Source organism: Thunnus albacares, chromosome 18 (genome assembly GCF_914725855.1).
Source record: "Thunnus albacares chromosome 18, fThuAlb1.1, whole genome shotgun sequence".
Lineage (NCBI taxonomy): Eukaryota > Metazoa > Chordata > Actinopteri > Scombriformes > Scombridae > Thunnus > Thunnus albacares.
In genome coordinates, this window is record NC_058123.1 from 19,148,351 (window position 1) to 19,171,982 (window position 23,632).

General features: G+C 37.5%; 1 protein-coding gene across 2 annotated transcripts in view; it reads left to right on the forward strand.

Annotated features, from left to right (window-relative positions):
* Nucleotides 1-16,569: 16,569 nt before the first annotated feature.
* Nucleotides 16,570-23,632, forward strand: part of LOC122968230 (splicing factor SWAP) — a 64,439-nt gene continuing 57,376 nt past the window's right edge. The window contains exons 1-4 of one of the 2 annotated variants that reach the window (XM_044333259.1): nt 16,895-16,966; nt 18,175-18,246; nt 18,700-18,863; nt 20,850-20,981. In XM_044333259.1, the coding sequence (XP_044189194.1) occupies nt 18,218-18,246; nt 18,700-18,863; nt 20,850-20,981 (325 nt within the window). In that variant the 5' untranslated portion in view covers nt 16,895-16,966; nt 18,175-18,217. Of the gene's footprint in view, nt 16,967-18,174; nt 18,247-18,699; nt 18,864-20,849; nt 20,982-23,632 lie in introns of both variants that reach the window. The other variant, XM_044333258.1, reaches the window with a different exon arrangement.

Genomic DNA, 23,632 nt, shown 5'->3' on the forward strand with positions numbered 1-23,632 from the left:
ACACTCAGCATGCAAACATATGCTGAGAAGTGTGCACTTGCACACACATGCTTATTAAGTGCCATACAAGCTCCTGTGTATATTTGCTTTTTAGGACAGTTGCTCATGCTGTGATCTGAAGTGAGTCACACTAAGTGAAACAATCTATCTATTTATGTCCACAATGAATATTGCAAAGTTAAACAACGACAAGTTAAATACTCCTGACTTCAACCCATGTCTAAAGAACTTTATATGATCCCTCACCAGCTTCCCACCCACAAACACAATCAGTTATGTTCACATGGCCAAGCTGACAGCAGTATTTTTTAAATTAAATCTACGAACATTCTGGAAAATAAAAAAGGAAATTCCACAAAAGTTCTAAATTTTTGTGTACACACATGATAAGATCAATTTTGTGTTTACTAACGTCTATGGATTTCAAATATATGTCAAGCATATTAAATAGAACTGTGTACATATAGGATTGTGGTTAGTGCACATTGTGCCGGCTTAACAACAGCAAGTATAATTAAGCAAGTCATACTCCTGACTAATTCTGAAGAGGACTATGATTTTTTTCAAAGGCATTTTCTTCACAAAAATTGGATATTGAAGCTTATGAAAGTCTCCTTGTCCTTTTATTCTATTGTGAACAATGTTGTTCACAAAAGAACAATGAACACAATGTCAATTCCTGTGGGGTTGATGCACTCCTGTACACACACATACAGTGTGCATACCAATACACCTTGGATATGTTGTCTTGAATTATTTAGAATAACGCCACAATGAGAATGAACATGAAACATTGCAACAATATAAAAGAAGCTCTGAACTGAGCTTTTGGGGTTAGATGAATTTATGTTATTAATACTGATATTCATGTATAAGAAGCACAGGTACAAAGAATTACATGCAAACAGGAGATGCAATCAATAGGACTTCAATGCAAATGTCCTCAAAGGATAGGTTTGCTTTTTTTTCCCAAGTCTGTCTCAATACAATACTGACATTCCAATGTGGGTCCGGGCCTCTTCATAGAAAGAAATTGACAGGTGAAAGAGAAAGAAAGCAGGAAAAAGAAACAGGAGGAATCATCAAGTAATGTCAAGACAACACTATGTCAGAGAGTGAGAGAGAATAAAATGACATATTGAGTTGTCATTGTCATCTCTGTGACAGTTGTGCCAAATATATGAGGTCATACTGTCAATACAGTAAAGAAAGAAGACACCTGCTCCTCTGCTGTTGTGGGATTTTGTGCATCTGCTGTGGTTGAAGAAAGGTGAGTCCAAAGATATATATATATATATATATGTATATATATATATATATATATATATCCAATCCGTTTTGTTGCAATCTGCAACCTCACAACCTCAACCTTTATTAACGTTTGTGTGGGCACATACTTCATGAATGTTTCATGGCAGACAACAAACAAAGCTGTTAGAAAGAAAGTAATGAACACTACTGCTCTGATTTAGAAGTTAAACAGATTTCATTAAACCTTTGAATCTTTTGACTCTAGATTCTTTGTCTCTAAACAAATAGCTGTATATTACACTTCCATATGCATGGCAAGATTGGGCTATTTATGAGACTTAATTACACCACCAAAACAAATTAAGATTCTGCTCTCCATCTCCGGTAATGAAAGGATTGCCTTCCAAGAATGCATTATTGACAACAGAAGGTAGAAATTAACTCATAAATCAGTTTCTGTGGGGGGCATGTCTAGCTGCAGGGCAGATAATAAAAAGACAATAAAAAAAAGAGTAGGTGTTACAAACACAACACAAGGCGCATGTTTTCACATATGTTGTCATAGATGTCATTATTTTGTTAGAGAGTTCACAGTGACAAGCAAATGGAGAAACAGGAAGAAAAAGAAAGAGGGTAACATGTTAGAATGTGGCCTCAACATACAATACATGCTTTACATGGCTGTCCACCAGCAGGTTGTCAATGCAGTCTGGAACATATGTCTCTCATATGTCCTAATCATTGACTGTATATAAAAATGAACATCATGACAGCCACCAAGAAGTGAAGCCAAACATCTCAATTGCTCCTTAGTGGCTGGCTGCAATATGAGTCATAAATCCCACCCCCTCCTTGTTAGAAGATGGGACATGAGCCATCTAAAAAATCAGTGCACATCAAAAAAAAACAAAAACATTTCAAATACATTTTTCCCAAAGATGGTTTCTGTCATTTTACGTAGTTCTTATCAAGCTGATGTTTGTGCAGGTGCTCATTTTTTCTGATAAGTTTGTTTTTAATTAGTTATTTGACGTTTGACAGCTGCTCTCAAACCTCTGTCAGGCGGTGGGACAGCTGAGGGGGCGTATCCCGCGAGTTGTCATCCCACACAGACTCTGGTTCCAAATGATGTCACACAAGCAAGATGGCAGAAAGGAGAGTTTTTGGTTTCACTTTTGCATAGCGGTAGGAAGTGGAGAAGCGTTGTCCATATTAGTATACAGTCAGTGGACCTAATCGTAACCTAAATCCACTTGTGAAGCAGGGTGACATGTTTTACTCCACCCTGCTACAGGCCACAGCGAGTAGCCACTCTGCTGTCTATCACCAAAATGGCCGGACCAGCACAGAGGGAAAAACATTATTAGCAGTCCACAGCATGCATGGCTGGAAATATTTTCTCTTTCTGCCCTCTCTCTGGGCCATCTATCAGATCTCAGACTTATTAGGTGCCAAATACCATGTGCTTAATCATCACTGCTACTGCTATTGCTACTTTTTTCTGTGTCATTTTGACTGAAAAGCAGAAAATACAGACCTTACTTTATTCCGGCTGATTAATTCAACTATTGCTGCTTATGTTCAGAATTTGCTGACTGATTGACTCCCTGTAGCCAGTAGTGATTACAGTATTTCCACTGTGTGCCCACTCATTATATGTTTATAATATTTCACCTCTCAACTGTTTTCTCACAGTGTACTAAAACACAGGTATACATGAATGGTACCTAGATGTGGATGCAGAGGAATAAAATATTTTACTTGCTGGAGTGTCTAAAATGCCCATTCAGTGCTAATTGGTGAGGTTTTCATTTGAGCATCCATCAAATACAATGTTTATATCTCATAATCCCCACTGTAGAAAATAGAGGATGCAGGTAAGCATAGCTGCTCCGTCCATCTCCTTTAGCCCATAGCAGATGTTGCTCCTGTTGCCTGTGGGTCCAGACAGAGCCTGGGGACTTTGAAAGTTGGAGCCTCTCCTCCCCTCTCTTTCTTCATTTGTCTTCTCCCCTCCTCCCTTCCCCTCATTCTTTCCAATCCAGGTGGACTGTAGAATCATGTCCTCATTACTGGTCTATATGACGCCTTGCAGCATCCTGCACCAATCCACACAAGTGATCATTTCTCACAAACTTCTGGGAATACAAAAAGGGGAAGAAGAAATGAGTGGAGCTAGATGTTTAATCCTTTTTACATATGTAACATCTGTGCCTCTCAGAGCTGCTAGAACAGAAGGGGAAAAAGTATTATGCATGCCACTTTCACGAAGCTGGGACACAAACAAACAGGCAACAGTCAAATGAAGTTTTAGAGCGTGTAATTAAAAAAGTTGAAGTTTTGCAGCAGCTCAGTGGCAATTAACTCAATTTTGAATTCAATTTTTAGCAGTCTGTTGCTTCCTTCCTTTTGAAACACGTTTAAAGGAGTGGTTTTGTTTTCATTCACCAAAGCACATTGTGTGTATCCTGAAGGCTTAACAAATATGTTGAATGCATTACCTACCTCACAAACCATTTGCAAAGTCTTTTTTTTAACCTGCCTTGTTTGCATCAGCTTGCAGTCATCTTCTTCTTTTATTGGCAAATTGAAACATTTTCAAGCCATTATTGCTACCACCTGCCGACAGGCATTATGCCCTCTGTAGTCGACCGAATAAAGCTAGGTTTATGCTACACGCCTCTGTGCGTGCCCGTAGCACAAATTAGTTAACTGCATCAATATCTACTATTCTTCCAGGGAAACTTTCCAGCTAACTAAACCAGCTGCCTATGCATCTATACTTGTCTGTTTGTTTACATGTGTGAGGCTATGGGTTGCTGTTGCTTTAGTGTGTTGGCATGCCAGAGAAGTAGTTAATAAGAGAAGATTTGTCTATATTATTGTCTCCAAAAGAAACTCAAGAAAACCTGGGAGCGACCCAGGTTGAAAAATGTCTGAATTTTCCTATAATGTCTGCAACCCCATGCTTTTTATGATAACAATTAAAGAAGAAAAATTGTTTCAATATTTATCTTTAATGCCCCTCAGTTGAGTCAATCAGAATAATCTTGAAAGCACCAGCCAAACTGCCTGGATTAATCAAAATCCAATCAGTGATATCTGTGCAATGCATGTGAATGATGGAAAAACAAGTGAATGAATGAAGACAGTGCAACCCATGGTCCCCTATCAAATCCATCTTGGAGAACAAAAATTACAGCAATCAATGGAACACATGATCATGTATAACAAAGTATGTTTGCTGACCAGGCTGAGTAACCCAAAATTAGATTTGAAAGTGAGAACACACTGTGTAATGAATTATCCAGACACCAAGCTCTAATTCACTCTCTGGGATTAAAACACAAAAAAGATGACGTGGATAATAACACACTGTACACACAGCAATTGGCTTCCAATTGATCGGCTCTGAACAGGGACCTCATTACATCTCATATATGATCAGCTTGCAAAAATACATTGCAGCCATTCAATAGTTGCCTTTTAGAATCCTTTACACTTGGGTACAAAACAAGCACTCAGGCCTGTCACAGGGAGTTGAACCAAAGTGGTAAATTAATCGTTCAGCTAAATATTCCCTACAGCAGCAGCTGTGCAGACACACCATATGCTGGCTTCTTTATACAAACAATGTAATAGAGTGTGGGTGCAAGACAATAAATCATTTTCCATGACACTTTCAACAGGTAGCTATCTAGAGCTGTTTGTGGAGGAGGCTGGTTCTTCGAATCTTTGTATGTCCTCAGAGGAAGTGTAAGTCTCTTTTTATAGGGTCAAATTGCTGCTAACTTCTCCGGCTGCACACGGCTTCAACTTTTCAACAATGAGTCTATATATTTTTGTAGGACTTAAGCATCAACATCCATTAGCAGCCATAAAATTCAACAAGTCGTCCAAATTAAATGACCACATAGGTCATTTGTACCTGCACTCCAGAGTGACCCATTGGAGCATAATATGCTGGTTTCTAAAACCATTACAGATCACTGTTAAAAAAAAAAAAAAAAAAAAAAAAAAATATATATATATATATATATATATATATATATATATGTATATATGTTTTATGATGTGACAATGCTGTGGTTAGGGTTTGGTTAGGTTTAGGCACAAAAACAAGTTGGTTCAGGTTAGGGAAAGATTATGGTTTTCTTCCTTAAAGTTAGACAACCTTCGTCGTCATGGAAACAGAACAGTTTTTAAAAAATGCCCCGACTCGCAGTTAGAAACGTTAAGCGAACAGTAGTCCCCTGCAGTTAAGTCCACTTTTTGCCACTTGCCCTCTAACTAACTGTCTAGCCATCCACTCAACCAGGCTCCCCCTAATAAGGAAGTCACCTTATATAGGTCATAATTACTATGGCAGCTAGATGGCGTCTGTCACTCAAATGTAACTGTAGGTTGTTTTTGTCAACTGAATTTACAACCTATAGGGTCTTTTTTCTTGGCTTATGAAATAGACTGGAAATGCTTAGAGATATTCCTGAAAGTTGTGGTAACAAGGGTCCACTTGTGGCATTGCTGGCAAACAGTCCATTTACAAGCATCAACCATTTCTTTCAAGCTCTTTTTTCATTTTTTACACAACCTCTGTTGTGTAAAAAAGTTATGTTTGAGTGACAAACCTTCTAGTGGCCGTAGTAATTATGACTTGGAGCAGTAGAGTTGTTCAGATGACGTCTATATGTCAACAAATTTTCTCAATCAGAGGAAGAGGGGTGAATGGAGGCATTAACCCAACAGTGGACTTTGCTGTTCATTTCCCATTTTTTACAACGAGTGTCACATTTGCAATTGCAAGTCGAGACAGTTTTTTAAAAAAACATAACATTGTTATTATTAAAAGTCGCTTAACCTAAGTAACTTTAGCCCACATCACACGTTTCTCTTACCTTAACAAAGTGATCATTTAAGCCCAAACCATGAGCTTTACCTAAACCTAACCAAGTGGTTTATGTGCCTAAACCTAACCAGACCATAAACACAGTGTTGTCACATCATAAAACATAATTATTTTTAACAGTGATTTGTAACAGTTTTGGAAATTGAGAGTTAAAAAACACTTTTTTTTTTTTTTTTTTTTTTTTTTTTACCCATGCTGCGTTTATCTGTATTTGCTGTGTTTACAGCAAAATAATCACAATATTCAAGTGAGGCTCTTCCACTCGTGCAATCAATGCCTGCCATTGGTGCATGGGCACACCTGACAGTACCTTTTTCCATTAAAACGCTGCCCACTTCAAACAAGTGAGAGGAGCACAGGCAGAATACAAATACAGAAATCACTCATGTGAAAAAAGAAATAATATTTAACTTTGGCTGATGATTGTGTAGACATCACCCATGTAGGACGCTTCACATAACAGTAAGAATCTGATTAAGAAAATAGGTTTTCAGGGATTTTAATGCACTGCACTGTTTAGTGGAGCCTGTGAAGGTACAACAAATGTAGAAAATTAATGTCAAAATTAATAGAGGAACTGCAATTTAAAGGGCTTAGAGACATGCTTTCCCACTAAGCAATAATTCCTTTTGCCACTTTGCAACCACCACAGCGAGGACCAGCTGAACAGGTCAGCAGGCTGTGATGCTTGTCACTACTTACATAAGTTGATTAAGACGCAAACTGAATGATTTAATTATCCTCTGTGATGTCCAGTATTTGAAATATGCCACAGTCCTGCTCTCCAGTGCTCTCTCTGTCAGAGACTGTCAGGCTGCCATTCCATTACTGACTACAACCAGGCCAAAACGGAGAATGAGCCCTTTGCTGTGCACTGACCACAGCCCAGTCGGTGCCACTGAATTGTCCTATATATCATTTGCTCAGGGAAAGGCTCACAGTGTTCAAAGATTTCCCCCCCCCCAAATACTCAGTCACATCTGAACAGAAGCAATTTGTCCTCAATATCAGTTTGCTGGGTGTTTGCCTGCCTCTGCCCATTTACTGGTTTGTCTCAGTCTGGTGATCACCTTTTGACTTTTCTCTGCTTGTCTCTGTCTATCTGTTCCTCTCTCTTAAATTCTGTCTTGTCTTTTTTCTATTAACATTTAAGTCTATTTGGCAGCTGCAGCAGAGGTAGAAAGTTTCGGTCCTTGCTCTCTTTCTGCTCTACTGTAGCTCTTTTTCTGTCTTTGAAAATGATGTTACTGTAGGATATAAACCAATTATCCCTCATGATTGATTACATAATGTGGTTTTATTTATTCACAGCAATCCATACATCTGAATAATAACTCATGGTATAAAGAGATGGCATTGTAAAGCATAAATGAATACTAAACTATTTTCAAAAACAGATAAGCAAATAAAGCAGCAGCCTTAATAACTTTTTGTTGGTGTATCACTTGTCTCCTGGGATTTACTTAACAAATAAATCAGCATGTGAATGAAGAACTGCTTTTTTGTGAATGCATGTGCTGGTCTTACTTTAAAACTAGCACATGAATATAGCTTTATTGCTACAAAATGATTAAAACACATATCCCTAACAAAGCGTCTTATCTGCCTAAACCAAATTTAAAGCCCCCCTTTGCTCTAAAATGTTTTGTTTATTGTTACTTGACTTGGAGGTTTGACCTTCACTGTGCAGAGTGCATGCAAAGTTTGACACTAAACGGCTGTTTTCATATTCATCTGCTGAAGGGGAAAGTTTCTCTGTGCTCACCTGTGTTTAAAATGTGTATATATGAGATAAGCTTGTGACAAATGGTAGGAGCAGTATCTTTTGCCCAGCTAAAAACCAATTAACTACTTAATTTTATTTATTTATTTATTTATTTTTAGGAAAAAACATATTAGACACACATTATTATTCAAGGCAGAGTATTTTAAATGTCTTAAAACATGACTAGAGGCGTTCTTTAATTCAAATCTGTTTTCAAATTTGGACAAAACTTATTGAAAAAACAGACTGGAAACATTTCTTCTTGTTATTAAAAAAGAAAACTTGCTTCCAACTTAAATTCAACACATAGCAAGGTTTTACTCTGGTGTCTTCTCCGTGATGTCAGCTAAGGTTTTTCTCCTATACGGTCACAGATACTTTCTGTGATTAAATATCTTCAACCTGCAGCACAGTGAGTAAAATGCCAAGTCCGGGCTTCATAGAAGCACCTATATATTCTGAGGCAGTGGTCAGGATAAAATGGGCTTTACGCCACACTAATTTAATCCTGCTAAAAGCTGCTGTCACACGGCATATCAATTATTCATAGGATAAGACCATAGGAAAAGGTCAATTTACTGAAAGAAAGCTTCTAGTTGATCAAATAATAAGGTATGATCAGTCCCAAAATAAAACTTTAGAGTTCATATTTAAGTAATACTGTATCTATCCATTCACGTAGATTGAGCTGCTGTATCCGATTGACTGCAGAGACTGGTTGAAGCCTGATAATTCTGAGCTATAGCCAGGGACTCAAAGACTAGAAAGCCTGAAGGAAATGATAACTCTTTGAATTTTAGAGTGCATTTTAACTTTACGAAGCAAATATGACAATGTTGTGCAAAAATCATTAGCATTAATTTAGAGTCCTTGCTCAAACCAGTGGTTAATTGAAATGCAAATATTGGCTGGTAAAATTAAAATAGCTGGATGACAATGGTACCCTTGCAGATTCTGAGCCTTAGGACTCAACAATTACCTAATTCTTTACTGAAGGGGAGCAGGTCTGAGAAACCAATTAGGAGGAAAAAAAATTATAAAATTATCAATTTATTACCATTTTGTTACCCCCCCCCCCCAAAAAAAAACAGAATAAAAATGTTTTTTAAATAGTTAGAAAGGTGGAGATAAAAGGGAGAAAGTTTGGGGAAAAGAGACTTGCAGAAACACATGATGGTGCCATGTAAAAATGTCCTGACTGATTAAGTTCTGGATGGAAAATGAATATACAAATCCATGGTATTTCACTAAATGCCAAAAACGTCAACCTCATGGTGGTGTTAGAGGACAATATCAGTCAGATATATCCTCCAAGCAACATAAATATCTGTAAATTTCATGGCTAAAAATACAAGACATAACAGAAACAATCAATTTATGAGTGGTTTATTCACAGACAGCCACTTCAATCACATAAACACATGCCCTCTGTGTAATGTGACAATTATTTTGTGACGGAAAGCGAGACTGTCATTCAAAATATCACATTTTCCCTTCAAGCCACATTAACCTAATCACAACACAGATCATATACGGAACATATTAAACTAGTTTTGCTCAGTGCTCTCCGCCTCAGACAATTTCATGGCTGCAGCCAGACTGCAGGCCTCACTGTTTGGCCACTGGATGTGAATTGCTGAATATTTATATACAGTACCAGTCAAAAATTTGGACACATTTTCCCATTCACTTGAATGAGAAAGTGTGTCCAAACTTTTGACTGGTATTGTATGGTATATATTGAGGATTGGATTTACTGTATAAACACATGTACACACAGAGAGACAGTACACCAGACATAGGCTGCAAGATATATTTGTGTTTTGTGTGTGTCTGTGTACATCCTGAATCATTTGGAGACAAATCATAAACACCTTGGTGGCTAATAAAAGCTAAAATATGTCTTAGGCAAGACTTAATCACTGCATTAATCACTCAGATATTATGAACAAAGCAGATAAACAGCCCTAAAGGTGCCAAGCTCAAAATATCTCACCTACACAAATATTCCTGATGGATTTACAGGGCCTCATTTGAGATTGCCATAAATATTCATAAATTAATTTCATACTTTGTTTAACCCTACCTGGATGGGTGAAATAATGATAAGAGCCAGGGGGTCCCATTAAGCCTCTGACTAATCCCAATAAATCCACTTGCCTCCGCAATGCAATCCAACTTGACTTGTCTTGTTCCTAAATAATACTGACAGTTGCAGCACCAAGAAATTTGTCCTTGTTGGCTTACGCCCTGTCCAACCTGTCACTCTTGGTGGGGATCACCTGGATTGATTGCACGAACCTTGACATGAAGAGCGTGTGAGGCATGTCTGTTCTCCTCTAGTTGTATGATACCGCATGAAGGAGACGATAAGGAGGGTCAAAGGGTAATTTCTAACGGCATTGTCTGACATCTGACTGTTAAAAAAGAAGCGCTGACTGTGCTTTCAGCAGTTGGCTACAGTCACCACATCAGTAAAACAACTTCAGTATAGTCATAAGAATTTGTTCAATAAACTGCTGGATACACTTTGCTGCAACCATCAATTTAATTTTTGTATATGACCTTTTTTTGCAGGGCTGTAGATTTTCTTTCTTGTCATCCAAGTGAGTTTTGATATATTGTGCCAAGCGTATAAAACGTGTCTAAATGTAGAGAGACTTGCTTTTTTCAAATGCCGGCATACAGTTGCTTGATGCAAAAGGCTATGCATCTCATGGAGGGGAAAATTGCAAGATTTATATTATTCTCCACAGAGGCAAATCTATCTAATATGACAGTTTAATCCTCTCAGAGAACTATTCAGCAAGATCAAAGAATAGAATTAGAGCATTCAAAGTTTCTTCATGTTGTTGCCACACTCTAATGCCCTAATTCTGAGAGCTGATTACTGAGGCATCTTCCCTATTAGGTTGTAAAATGTTAGTCAAGAGACATTAATGCCATTGTGATGTACTCCTCAGGAGTATTAGGAATGAAATGTTCTCTCTAAATCCCCTACTCAGATCATGCAGAAAGACCTATTTGAGATGAAAACATTCAATATGTTGAGAAAGCTTTCTCATAATATACACAGTATGGTCAAAGCAATGCATCTGTGTCTGTGCCTGTGCCTCCCAACTTTTATTGACTACTAGTACTATGAAAGGTGACATGGATCACATAGTTGTATGTATAGATAGTTAAGACTTTTATATTTTATGGTCATTTTCAAAAAGAATGCCATGTCAGAAAAAGAAAAATCTTCCTTCAAAGCACAATGTGAGGCAGAGTATACAAATGCCTTACCTTCAAAGCAATCTGGCAGGCCATGCAATATAAGAAGTCCTTGAAACCTTTATACTCATTCAAATTCATTGCGCAACACATCCTCATAATTAAACATCACATAGGTCAAAACAGTCTGCTTGTTTTAATTTACGCTGGGTTAAAGGGTTAGAAAATGAATAGACGGGAGAACACATGATGAGTGGATCCGCTAAGATATATGGACCATTACAATAAAAAGCAGTTAAAAATGTACAATCCTCCCACTGCCTCTTAAATTCACAAATTAGTAAACATTTTATTCAAGCACAAACCAATTACATCTGGCCGTATTCACAAATCCACACATATAAAAGCACAAAGAAAGGGGGAGTCATAAAGAGGCATATATTATCCACATAAATTCCATAAGTGTAGGGGCTGTAAGGTGCTTTGTTGCCTAGCTTTACCTCTGTCTACCAGTTTCATAATGGCCCTTCTCATTCTCGTTGTTGGCTCTTACAGCCCAGTGATTAAGAATGAGTGATGTATTACAATGCCTGTGAGCGAAGCCGAGCATAACGTATGTACCAACCCATGGGAAGAGCGCTTAAAAGTGAAATGAGCAGTAATCACCACGGCTGTAATTATGTCCCATTTGTGTTATTCCATGATTTCAAACATGTCAAATGTGAATACACTTTTAATGAGAAATAGCCAAGTATAACTTAAGCCAGGTTAACATGTAAGTCGACTTTTACAAATGTACTTAGACTGCAATTACAGCATATTAATGACTGCCAAAGTAAACCTTGAGTGGTGCATATAAGAAGAAGCAATTAGAAGTACCATACATGCACCGCAGGCACTGTGGTATGGTAACAATACAATTTTAACACATCATTATTATTATACATCATACATACACATATTTTATTAACACTCATATTCTAAAAATCTTCTTCATGTGAAAAATATGCATTTAAAAACAGCCTTCTTACCTCCAGCTTTAGTTAAATAGTGCACAGCTCACACACACATTTATTAAAACGGTTTAATCTTTTATTTGTTTCAGTGCATGATGCTGCATTAATGTGAATACATACTTTCTTGCATGTTAATGTGTAATTGCAACTGTGTAATATCAGTGAGCCAGAAGACCCACTTAGCCAAGTATCTTATACAGTATGTACTATGTCCTTGTTAATTTACTAACAGACAAAAACCAAGACAGAGCATGCGTTTGTACAAGACACAATGTTTTCACTGCAGCACTACAAACCATCGTCTGAGCACTAATGCTTTCTGTCTTTCTCGCTTTCTGTCCAACTTGTTTCACCCTCTGCTTTCATGAGTGTGTTAGTCTGAACCTATGGACAAATTTTAACAAAACACAGCCAGAGGTTGTAAATAATAGAGGGGAGATAAAAGCTTTGTGGCAAGGGCTACAAAGCCAATCTGCTGTGTCTCCTTTGTGTGACTGTGGTATACCAGCTCAGCTCTATAACTTCATCAGGCTTAATGAGCTCCTCAAATTTCCTGTGATAAATAATTTGACATAAACTAGAACTAGCGTGCCTAAAAACCCCTAATTAGAGTGTTTCACATACACTCAGCTCAAAATGAACTGTTATTATCTGATATACTCATCATGTAAAATTCATCTGATTGGTAGCAATCAATAGATGGTTTTGCTATCTTTGCAAAAACTAAAGAAAAACTTAAAAACATTGTGAATAATGGTAAAGGAAAATGAAAAGGTTGGGAGCAATGCTCAAACCGACTCCGATTGGAAGCCTTAACTTCATCACACTAAGAAACTTTGATTTTTCTTGCTTTAGATTGGCTTTTGATGTCTGAAGTTTGAAGTCTTAGAAAACAGACCAGAATGGAGAGTGAGACAAATCAATAATCAGTAAAAAAATTGAATAAAGATTTTTTTTTTTCTATTTCAAAAAGACCAAATATGAGACAGAATTTCAAGCAGATTAATATCAGGGAATGACTGTGTTCACTTTGCAGGTCAGAAAACCAGTGTGGCTTGTATATTTGATTTAATTGATACAATACTTCCATGTGACAGGTTGGTAGGCGTCTGTAATGAATATTTGAGCATCATGTAATTCCTGCACGTCTCTCATCTGTCAACATGCCAGGTCATACTAAAATGCTTTGTGTTCATCATTTTAAATGTACCTTTTAATGATCATAATAATTTACCCCACTATCACTAATTAAATACTCCAATGACCCATGTAATGTTAGTGCGAAAGTGCTGAAGGACATAGGAAGTGTTAGGTAAATGAGGTCATAACATTTCAATGCCTTGCTGATCCGCATCTCAAATTTCAGACATTTCTGCCTCTAAATTGTATTTATAAATAGTTCTATGCAGTCAGAGCTTCTGAGCTACAGCCCCTGTTCGACATGGAATGATACTATTCTGCATGTTTTGGCCAGTGTAGCCTACTACTCATATTCGTTAGTCATGATGCATGTTCTAATTGCAGAATTGGTTTAGATTTTTGAAAATAATTTTTCCAAATCCTCAGGATAAGCAATTTTTGAGTAGTGGCCAAAGTCAGAACTGTAGGTCATGTGACACCTTTGGTGGGCACAGAAAGACAATTTAAGATCACGATCAAGACAGAATTTATTGTCACTCTGTATACAATACTCAAATTCCTTTCCTTCAGTACCGTGTACACAATAAAATAACAAAAACTGATGGTAGCATTCAAGTTGTGGTCATTATTAAAGGCAACCTGTGTAGCTTTCATGTGAACAAACTAATGTGTTTATATTCAGTGCTTCCCAACACTGCATTGTAAATGTCCTTGAGGCATAACAACTGTGTTGAATGCATTTCCTTCCACATAAAACATTCGCTAGGCCAATCTTTAAAGTATTTTGAAACCTGCATTGTTTACATTTGCTAGCTCACAGTCTTCTTTTTACCTGCGTATCTGTGTGTCTATATCAGTTCATGTTAGTAGGCCATTCAATATCAACATGCAGAAACTTGAAACCTGCTAAAGTTCGGTCAGCCATCAAAGCAAACTTATTATTTGATAGTGTTGTGAAGAGAAGGTTAATCAGCCTGTGCAATGGACCAGTACCTTTTCTGACTATTGAAGCAGCAATATTGGGAAAAGCTTGGGACTGAGTGCAAACAATACATTTTGGGAGCAGAAAGTTTATTGAGAAATAGGGAACTTGAAAGCAGATGACTGACAGTAGTATTTTTAATACAATTTTTAACTGGCTACACAAATGACTGCAGTAGTCAGTACAAAAACAGACACATTGTGAAGTTTGCTGATGATTCTGTTAGGCAATGGTCCATTTGTTGATGGTTTTGTTGCTTGGTGTAGTGCTGCCTTTTTACAGCTTAATATAACCAAAACCAACAAGATGTCCATTGATTTTAGATGAAAACCCCTGGCTCCTATACATACCACCATCAAGGGCCAGGTGGTGGAGAGTGTTGAGACATATAAGTAGGTGGGAACTGTCATTGACAGCAAACTGTGCTTTGACCTAAACATTGATGTCTTATGTAAGAAGGGTCAACAATGTTTGGTTTGCTTGAGGAAACTGAAGTTTTTCAATGTTGACGAGACACTGATGACCATGTTTTACAGTTTTTTTATTCAGTCAGTATTGTGTTTTTCTATGATTTGAATTATTCAAGAGACAAACCCTGCAGAAAGCCCATGCCATTGTTCTTGATGTTGACCACCCACCACACTGAGGGTCCCAGATTCTCCCCTCAGGTATCCATTTCAAGGTACCGATGATTTGTTCCAACAGCTATTAGCTTGTTAAATAGATAGTACTATAGTGATGCTTTACTGTAATGCACTTTACCCTAGACTACAACCCACTGTGATGTGTGTTTGACTGTCTTTTTTTAACTTTTGTATTGTTCTTTGTGCTGTCTATTGCTGTGTTGCTCTTGGCCTGCGAAACAATTGCCATCTGGGATCATATTACAGTTGAACTGAACTGAAAAAAGGCTGAATTTTGTAGCAGAGACTGACATGGAGATGGTTTAGGTCTAGATAGTGATTTAATTATTTCTCTGATTTGGAGTGAACTACTGAGTTTCATTTTCAGTTATATTTTTAGACAGGTAAAATAAGATCTGTAGTGGAAACCCTCTCAGCTTCTTTTCCAGCATGCCTCTGTACCCATAATCTCTTTCACAAATCTGGCAGGACAGACGGTGAGATTCAAGCAGTCAGTGCCCATTGTTTTCTCTGATGAATGCAGTGTAGCCAAAATATTTGGGAATGAACAGTCTACTGGAGAAGAGTTGTGTGGACCTGTTTCTCAATATGATTTTGATGGATTTACTGTTTTCTCTTGTCATTCAGTACAGTACAGTACATAAATAATTTTTCATTTTTTATTTAATAATCTATTTTTTTTTTATCAGCTACAGCTCCCTTTGTGGGTGTCAAACCTAGACATCCGACCAACAGCCAAAGGAGAAGTGAGAGGGAGGAGAGGTTTGAATAAGTGCTAACAATAACACATTAGGTTAGTGCAGGGGAACTTCAAGGATGGTATACACATATTATGTGGAATTACCAAACAATCACAAATAATTGTTATTAAGCTCAATATAGCCTTGCATTTGACCCATGTTGCACCTCATGCTCATCGTATAAATGCACATGTTGAGATGTAGACCCAAAATCCATGGGTTAGTTGCAATGTAGATTGCTGTAACAGCACAATATGACAGTCAGGTCTTTAAATAGAGAAAAGGGCTTCTCTGGTTGATGATAATTATTTGGCTGATTATATAGGAATTCATAAATGGTTGGCATTAATGTGCTAATGTATTACCCATGTATATTTGTCTATTTTTTTTAAATGTTCCACTGTCTGTCTTAGATTTACATGTGTTGTGTGTGTTCACTCGCTGGTGTTATGCAATGTATGTTTGTTCTTTAACCCCAACTTGAAATTCTGAAAACAAAAAATGACATAAGCATAAATAAAATTAAATAAATAAATAAATAAATGTAAAAACACAGAAATAGCCTTTTTCATTACCAAAATGTATTTATTTATTTTATTTATGTTTATGTAATGTTTTTGTTATATATAGTCAATAAATTATAAAATAAATAAATAACGAAATAACCATAGGGAATAACCATGGAAATAACCATAGGAAATAACGTGAAAAAGACACTCAGGTCGATTTAACACTAGCACATTCGACAAAATGTGAAACCGACAATAATGGCGAAAATACGTGTCATATATAATTCATTCTACTTCACAATAAATACTTACTGCTGGAGATGTGGCCAAACATGAGTCCGTTTACACACTGCACATAATAATAATTTTGAGGTCTCCACAAATATGTCGTAAGTGCGGTCTGAACACACAACTACATGTACTTACTTTCCAACATGGCTACCGACAGAACGTAGAATTTTGTTTTGGGGGTTAACATTGCGGATTATTGTGACATTTGGACCACATGCAAGTTATTTGGTTCACAAAAAACCACCACTGTACCGTTATTACTATTCTGTCTCGCAGATTAATTTGTTTTTAACGAGTAACTGGGAGATGTATCGTCGCGGGGCGGCAAAGAAAGACCACAACAACAAACCGGTGAAGAAGGACGTGAGTGACAGTGATAAATACGCCGACCTCTTGGTATTCGGCTATGCCTGCAAACTGTTCCGAGACGACGAAAGGGCTCTTTACCACGAGCATGGAAAGCATCTTATCCCATGGATGGGGGACAAGAACATCATGATTGATAGGTCGGTTGAACACTCAGACCGAAACCTTATGCTAACCATCTATCCTGTCCGTTAGCCTGTGTCCAAATTCAAGGGACCACTTTGGAGTTTGTCTTGCAGAAGCTTGGGAATTACCAGCAACTGGCGACGAGTGTCTTGTTTCTTGTCTGCTAACTTGTTTTTGGACATTCTGCACTGAAAAAAAATAATTAAAAAAATGGTATCTGAAGTTTCTCGGGTAACATGCTAAGATGCAAATATCCCAGCCAGTAACATCAGCCATAATGCACAACTATCAATATACTCTTAGTTGCCAATTTATTAGGTACACCTGCTAGGACTAATAAAGTCTAAGGCAGCGACATTGAAATAAACAGTGTGGATAAAACTTTATTAAAATGCAACACAGTACGCAGAACAGCTCCACATACAACTTCCAAAATGATCAAAAAGTTGAAACAGTTTACACAAAAACTGAACATTATGACCTTCATGAAGGTGACAGTTATTGCTGTTGTATCAGGCTGCATTAGCTTAAGCTAAATGTGCCACATAGACTGGCAACTGAGGGTAGATTCGAGACAAACAAACAGATTAAAATGTATTAGCTTTGAGGTTGGCTTTGTATCTTGGCATGTTGGAAGAATTTCCTCTGGGAACTTTTTACTCCAGACATACTTTGTAGTCGAATAATATGGTAGTAAAAATGGGAGTATGACACAGAAGATGTTTCATTCGTTTGTCCTTTTCAAATGGAGTTTTTGCCATCAAATACCTATGTCTACACCAAACAAATGTCCTGGTATTTTCTTATTATTTGCTGATATCCACAAGGCCAGAGCAAATTCTAACCAACACTTAAGTTACTGCCGCTAAGGTGATTCACAATGTCAGTGTGAAACCACCTAATCAATAAAAGATTTAGAAGCTATTTCCATGGTCATCTCAGCCTTTCTACAAAATGCTGCTGCAGACAGTATGGTCATGCTTTGTCATGCCACCTGCGTACCAAACATATACTAAACAAATTTAACCATAAAATAGTCCACATGGATTTATTCTATTGAATCACCTTGATCTGCAGTGGCCCAAGTTGTGTTTCATTTGTACAGCCTATGTATGTGTGTCTTTATCACATAACCCAGTTCTTTCCCCAGCAAGGTAGGCAAAGGGGTCCTGCCAAACCCCGAATGCCAACCGCAGCACCCCATTTCTTTGTCTTCATGAAGAAACTGCAACTGAGAGGTGGCGTAGAGGGACGAACCCAGGGAAATGTCGTCCATTTGGGTTCTTACGGATAGGTATTTATGTGCTCGGGTTTGTGTGAATGTAACTTTCTTTGCAGATGTAGACGTAATGATGAGTGTTACAGGGGGGAATTGAACCCTGTAAGGTAAGAGGCGAGTTGCTTTAATTGTTTTTTTCTTTTGATGTAGGGTTGTTGGTTTTTAAGACTTGTCTAGGAAGGAAATAGCAGCAGAAAGCTTGCTAGGTATATGATGAGCATTATGGACGATTAAGCCCCAGGACTTAATTAGGACTATATTGTTCTGTCAGTATTTTGAGAACATTTCGCAACTTAGTATTTTACAAGTACACTCCCTTTTGACAGACCTTGTGACAGAGGTTAGAGCATTTTTTGGATGTTGTAAATTTTGGGTTTTTATGTCACCCTCCCCTGGTAAGTAGGTCCATGTTGTGTATAAAAGTCTCTGTCGACTTCGCTCTCTCTAATCCTTCTCATCATCCAACAGATACGATGGGCGTGGTCACTTACATGACCTCTCAGAGTATGACAGCGGGTCATGGAACACGTCCTACCAGCTGTCGGAAGAAGAGGCCAGAATCGAGGCACTGTGTGATGAGGAGAGATACCTGGCCCTGCACACTGACCTCCTGGAAGAAGAGGCGAGACAAGGTGGAGGCACTCAGCATAAAATTGTAACACGCATATGGTGCACCTTAATGTGACTGTGCTCGTAGTGGGTCACGCAGGGTGATATTGAATTGAATGGTATGTGTAAATATCTGCTTTCATTTCTTGAATGAGGCATGGTCCTCCAAACAGCAAGGCAAACAGCAAGATAGCAGAAGATGAAGTGATCTTATCAGAATTTTTGTGGGCCCATCAATCATCCGTTATTACCATCTTTCACCCTATGATCGTATGACGTGATGGTGAAATGACAAACGGCAAACTCATGATGAACCATAAACACTTTGGATGTATTTTAAACAAGATGTGAGATAACTATATTATCCACATACACGCTATGGCTATGTAACTTCCACTGCTAGAATTGGAAATGAAAAAAGTGCAGAGCTAGAATGATAAATCGGCCAGGCTGAGGGAACTGTATCAAGATTCATAGGGTTAGTTTTTAAACTGCCAAATATTGATATCTGTGTCAGCCTCACAAATACAGTATTAGTCAGGCTACATAAATGAGTAGATATGAGAGAATTTAAGTACTACATGTTTTTTTTAAAATGAGCATTTGCTGCAATTTATGGTCAAAACATATAATTTTATAATAATGTTTATGAATATTATTTATTTACCATTCAAATAAATAACAGAAAAGACTTCAAGTCTGTTATTGTGGCATATGACATTAAACATTACTATTTGTAGCTGCTTTCATACTTGCTCTGACACTTATAAATGGTTTGACACTTGTATTCCTCTGAATACAAGTGCCATTTTTTTTCTTTTGAGTCGAGGATTTTCAATACACAAATTACTTTTGTTTCAGACCTTGTCAGTGTTGTCTTGCTCTTTTAGAGTTAAACTGTCTGCCACCTTCTCAGGCAGTTACTATTTAAAGTAGTATGCATTTTTGATCATATTTAATCTGAGGCCTGTGTCCTCTTTAAACACTTCTCCACTGATATGACAGCCCTGTCTCTACAGAATAGTGACAACTCTTACAATTGCTATATAGTGTAGTCTTTTTTTTTTGCCTGGAAGAATGTTCAGCAGAGGGACATCTCCTTCCAAGGCATGTTCAACTTTCCATCTATTAAAAAGGACTGGCTTTGACTCTGCACTAAAGAGCTGCTATTTCTATGGAAATCACTTTCGACTTATCTAAGATACTTGAATCTCAGGCATTTTACATTATAATGAAACAGGCTGTTTTGATGACAAAGCACCCTGCTGAAAGACAGACATAATGACTGTAATTGAATTAATAAGCCACAGTTTTAAGTGAAATATGGTGTCTTATGCCCAAACTGACAAGACAGAATGAGTCAGTTAATGATTTGTGTCACACACACTCACACACTCACGCAGAAGGTTCATCCCCCAGGCTGGTTTGCCCTTGAATTTGGAGGCCTGACCCCATTCACTCAGACTATTACCCATCTGTCCACTAAAGGGACAGCAGGAAAGCATTAGGAATATTGATAGTTTTAGTGTGAATTATGCCCTTGCTTCTTTAATAAAGATATATACAGTAATTCACCTTGAATTTCAATAGAAAGGGGTCAGTGTCTAAGGCAAACTAAACTATGCATATTTGTCTAGCAAGCGTCATCTTCATTGATCAGTGTAATTTAGAATAGAATCCCACATGCACTTTGTCAAATGTATGGCATCAATAACATTATTATTATTACAAAAAACTATCATTAATTATTATTAGACAGTATTATTCTAAATTTTTCAATACAGATACCTATAAAATACCCATACTCGATACCAAAATGCCAACTTATGACATGGTCCATACTTAATTATTGTAATTAATACATTGTTATTAGTAATTAGATGTTTTTAGTTATCCAGGGTTGGGGTTAGGCCAAAATATAGAGTGATGGGCAGTTTGTGCAGTGATTAAAATGATCATCAATGTAGAAGTAAATCAGTCTCTGTTTCGTGTTTTCTTGTCTGCTACAGAGGAGGAGTACAAACGTCTGAGTGAAGCTCTGGCGGATGAAGGCACCTACAATGCAGTGGCCTTCAAATACAGCGCTGACTACTATGACCCTTCCCAACCCACAGAGGAGGAGGATGCTAACAGGGAAACTGGTGAGAACCCACACTACACTCACGGACTTACCGAAGCAGTCGCACTCATACTGTACATATGGGATTATGGGTGGCTCACACGTTTGTGATAGTGCAAAAAAAACACAGCAAATAATGTGAAATTTGCAGAAAGGGACTTTTTAACGTCTTGTTTTTCAACTATTTTACGATTCTTGAATGTTTCATTGCTGCGGTCTGCTGTGAAGAAACAAGCAGCTATGTGTAATCCATTTCTTCTTCTTCTTTTTTTTTTTAAACAGTTCTAATTCATGCAACCATCCGTAGATACACAGTTTCCAGGGGGTTGTGAAAGTCGAATTTCTGCCTGCAGAGCACACAATGAGCTAGTCAAAGATATTTGAGATTTTAAATTACATTTAGTATTATACAACAATATCATAGCACCGTCAAGGTTTAGCATAACAGTATTTGTAACAGCCTCCCACAGTTGCAGCTTAAAGATTTCAAAAAATTTAGCCATGAGTGGAAAGAGGTTTGACATTAAGATCATTTAGGCCTGTGAACACAAGCGTCAATTTTAGTTGTCATCCATTCATATCCAACTACACACACACACACACACACACACACACACAACAGCTTTAAATATTTGATGTGGAGATTGCTGGAAGCACTTTGTCCCGGCCAGTGGCTTAACAAGTGTGCAGACTAGATGCCTTTCTCTGGGGAGATTGTAGAGCTGAGTCCAGGGTATTATTATCTGCCAACATTCCAGATGCCATTAGAATTTGTCTTTGGGGAATAAGTCAATAAGGGCTAAATGTCACACTGGCTATCACCATATTGAGCAGATTTCGGTTCGGTTCTTGTTTGTTGTCAGTTTTTTTCCCCTCCTTCCCTTCCTTGAAGTCTTTGACATTATCAAAAATACAAATTCATGGAAAAGTCAAGAACCTCCTCTACCACAATGAAAATTAATAGCCTCAAAGATGGTGTTTTGGACTGACAGATATAGACATACATAATCACAATATAAATCAGTTCATTATCACTATTATTTGCTCATGAGTGAAAGCCAAATAAGCCAGAAGGTTGATTCCAGCATGATTTATTATCTTTTCTCTGTTAAAGCATGTCAAATCTAGGTCTTATTGTTAACCTTCCTGAAAAACCCCACACTAATTGTTACGCAGTCGTTCCACAATACACCCATTAATTTAATTTCCTGTCAGAATAAGGGACTTGATTTAAATGTGCGCAGGGTTTATGCCAGAGATTGCTTGTATGACAATGTCCTCCTTTGAACATAAATGTCCTGTCACTACAATCTGCCTGTGCCCGGCTATCCTCCATAACATCAAAAGGGGAGGATCAAAGCTGTCTGCAGGCTTCTCATTTTTAGATTTTACCAGCTCTTCCAACACTTATTTCATTCAGCTACAAAATAGGATGATCAGTTGATATGATATCTGATATCTTCATTTTTATTTGTCAGATATGACCTGCAAGTAGTTTGCCATCATTGCCATATGTGGACAACTATATAGCATTCACCATTACATATAATTGCACTTTTGAGTGTATTGATAAGAATAATAAGTACAGTAATTTGAAGTATCACAGTAATGTTGCGATTATCACTAAATGTCAGCCACAGTAAATTGGTCTGGTTTTCCAGATACAGATCAATTTTTTGTAGTTGGCTTCAAGCAAAATACTGATGAAAATATTTACCAGTGGCACAATGAAACCCTGGTGAAACAAAGAGGTGTACTTGATCACTTTGATCCATATGGTTTTATAATTTTGTTTAGAGAAATGGAACACAAATAGAAAGTTATATTTCTAAACTGATATGGCTAATATCAATTCATGTCATTTTAACATGATTTCGTAGCAGTCATTGGATGGACAGTTTTCACAACATTGTTTATTTTCCGCCTTAGATGGAGCAGTGACCTGCTTGAAAAGTACTACTGATGCAATTTGACCCGTTCCCAGACAATCCTGGCTCAAACACAGCGTCCACTGTATCTATTGGCCCTTCACTGAAATATTTGAATTCCACATATTTCTACCTATTTGAGGCTTTTGACTGTCTTATTCAGCTGTGTAAGCAGGCTACCTTCTTTTTTCTCATATGGCACTACTGGGGTAACGCTATTCTGGCTATTCTGCTTTGAATAGAGGAAAAATCACGTGATCATGCTTTGAGGTTTGCCTTTAAAAGGCTGGAAAATACCTCCATTTTGATGGGTTAGTTGTAATGTGGAATAACCATTGAGGTTTACATAGTAAGCCAATTAAGAATTAGCAGCATTAGCACCAAATAGTCAGCCATGCTAATAATCCTATTTTAATAACTGAAATGACAATTAAGAGCATGTCTTAGACATGCTTCCAAAAGCAGGGCACTGTTTAGAAAGCCATTATATCATCATTTAATTGGAATTGAGACTTGACACATGATGGAGTGAACAGATGGGCATTGTGTGACTTTGAGGGCCTGCTGATAGCTGATTTCAAAACTGTACCTATGGGATACAGGAAGGGGCCAAGTGAAATCACTAAAAATGGTGAAAGGGCTGGATATTTTTTTCCATTGATGTTGTGTCTAAATTAAAGGATTTGTTCCTTTTTATAGCTGTTCAAACTCCCTATGTTAAAAGAAAATGTTTCTCGATAGTTTC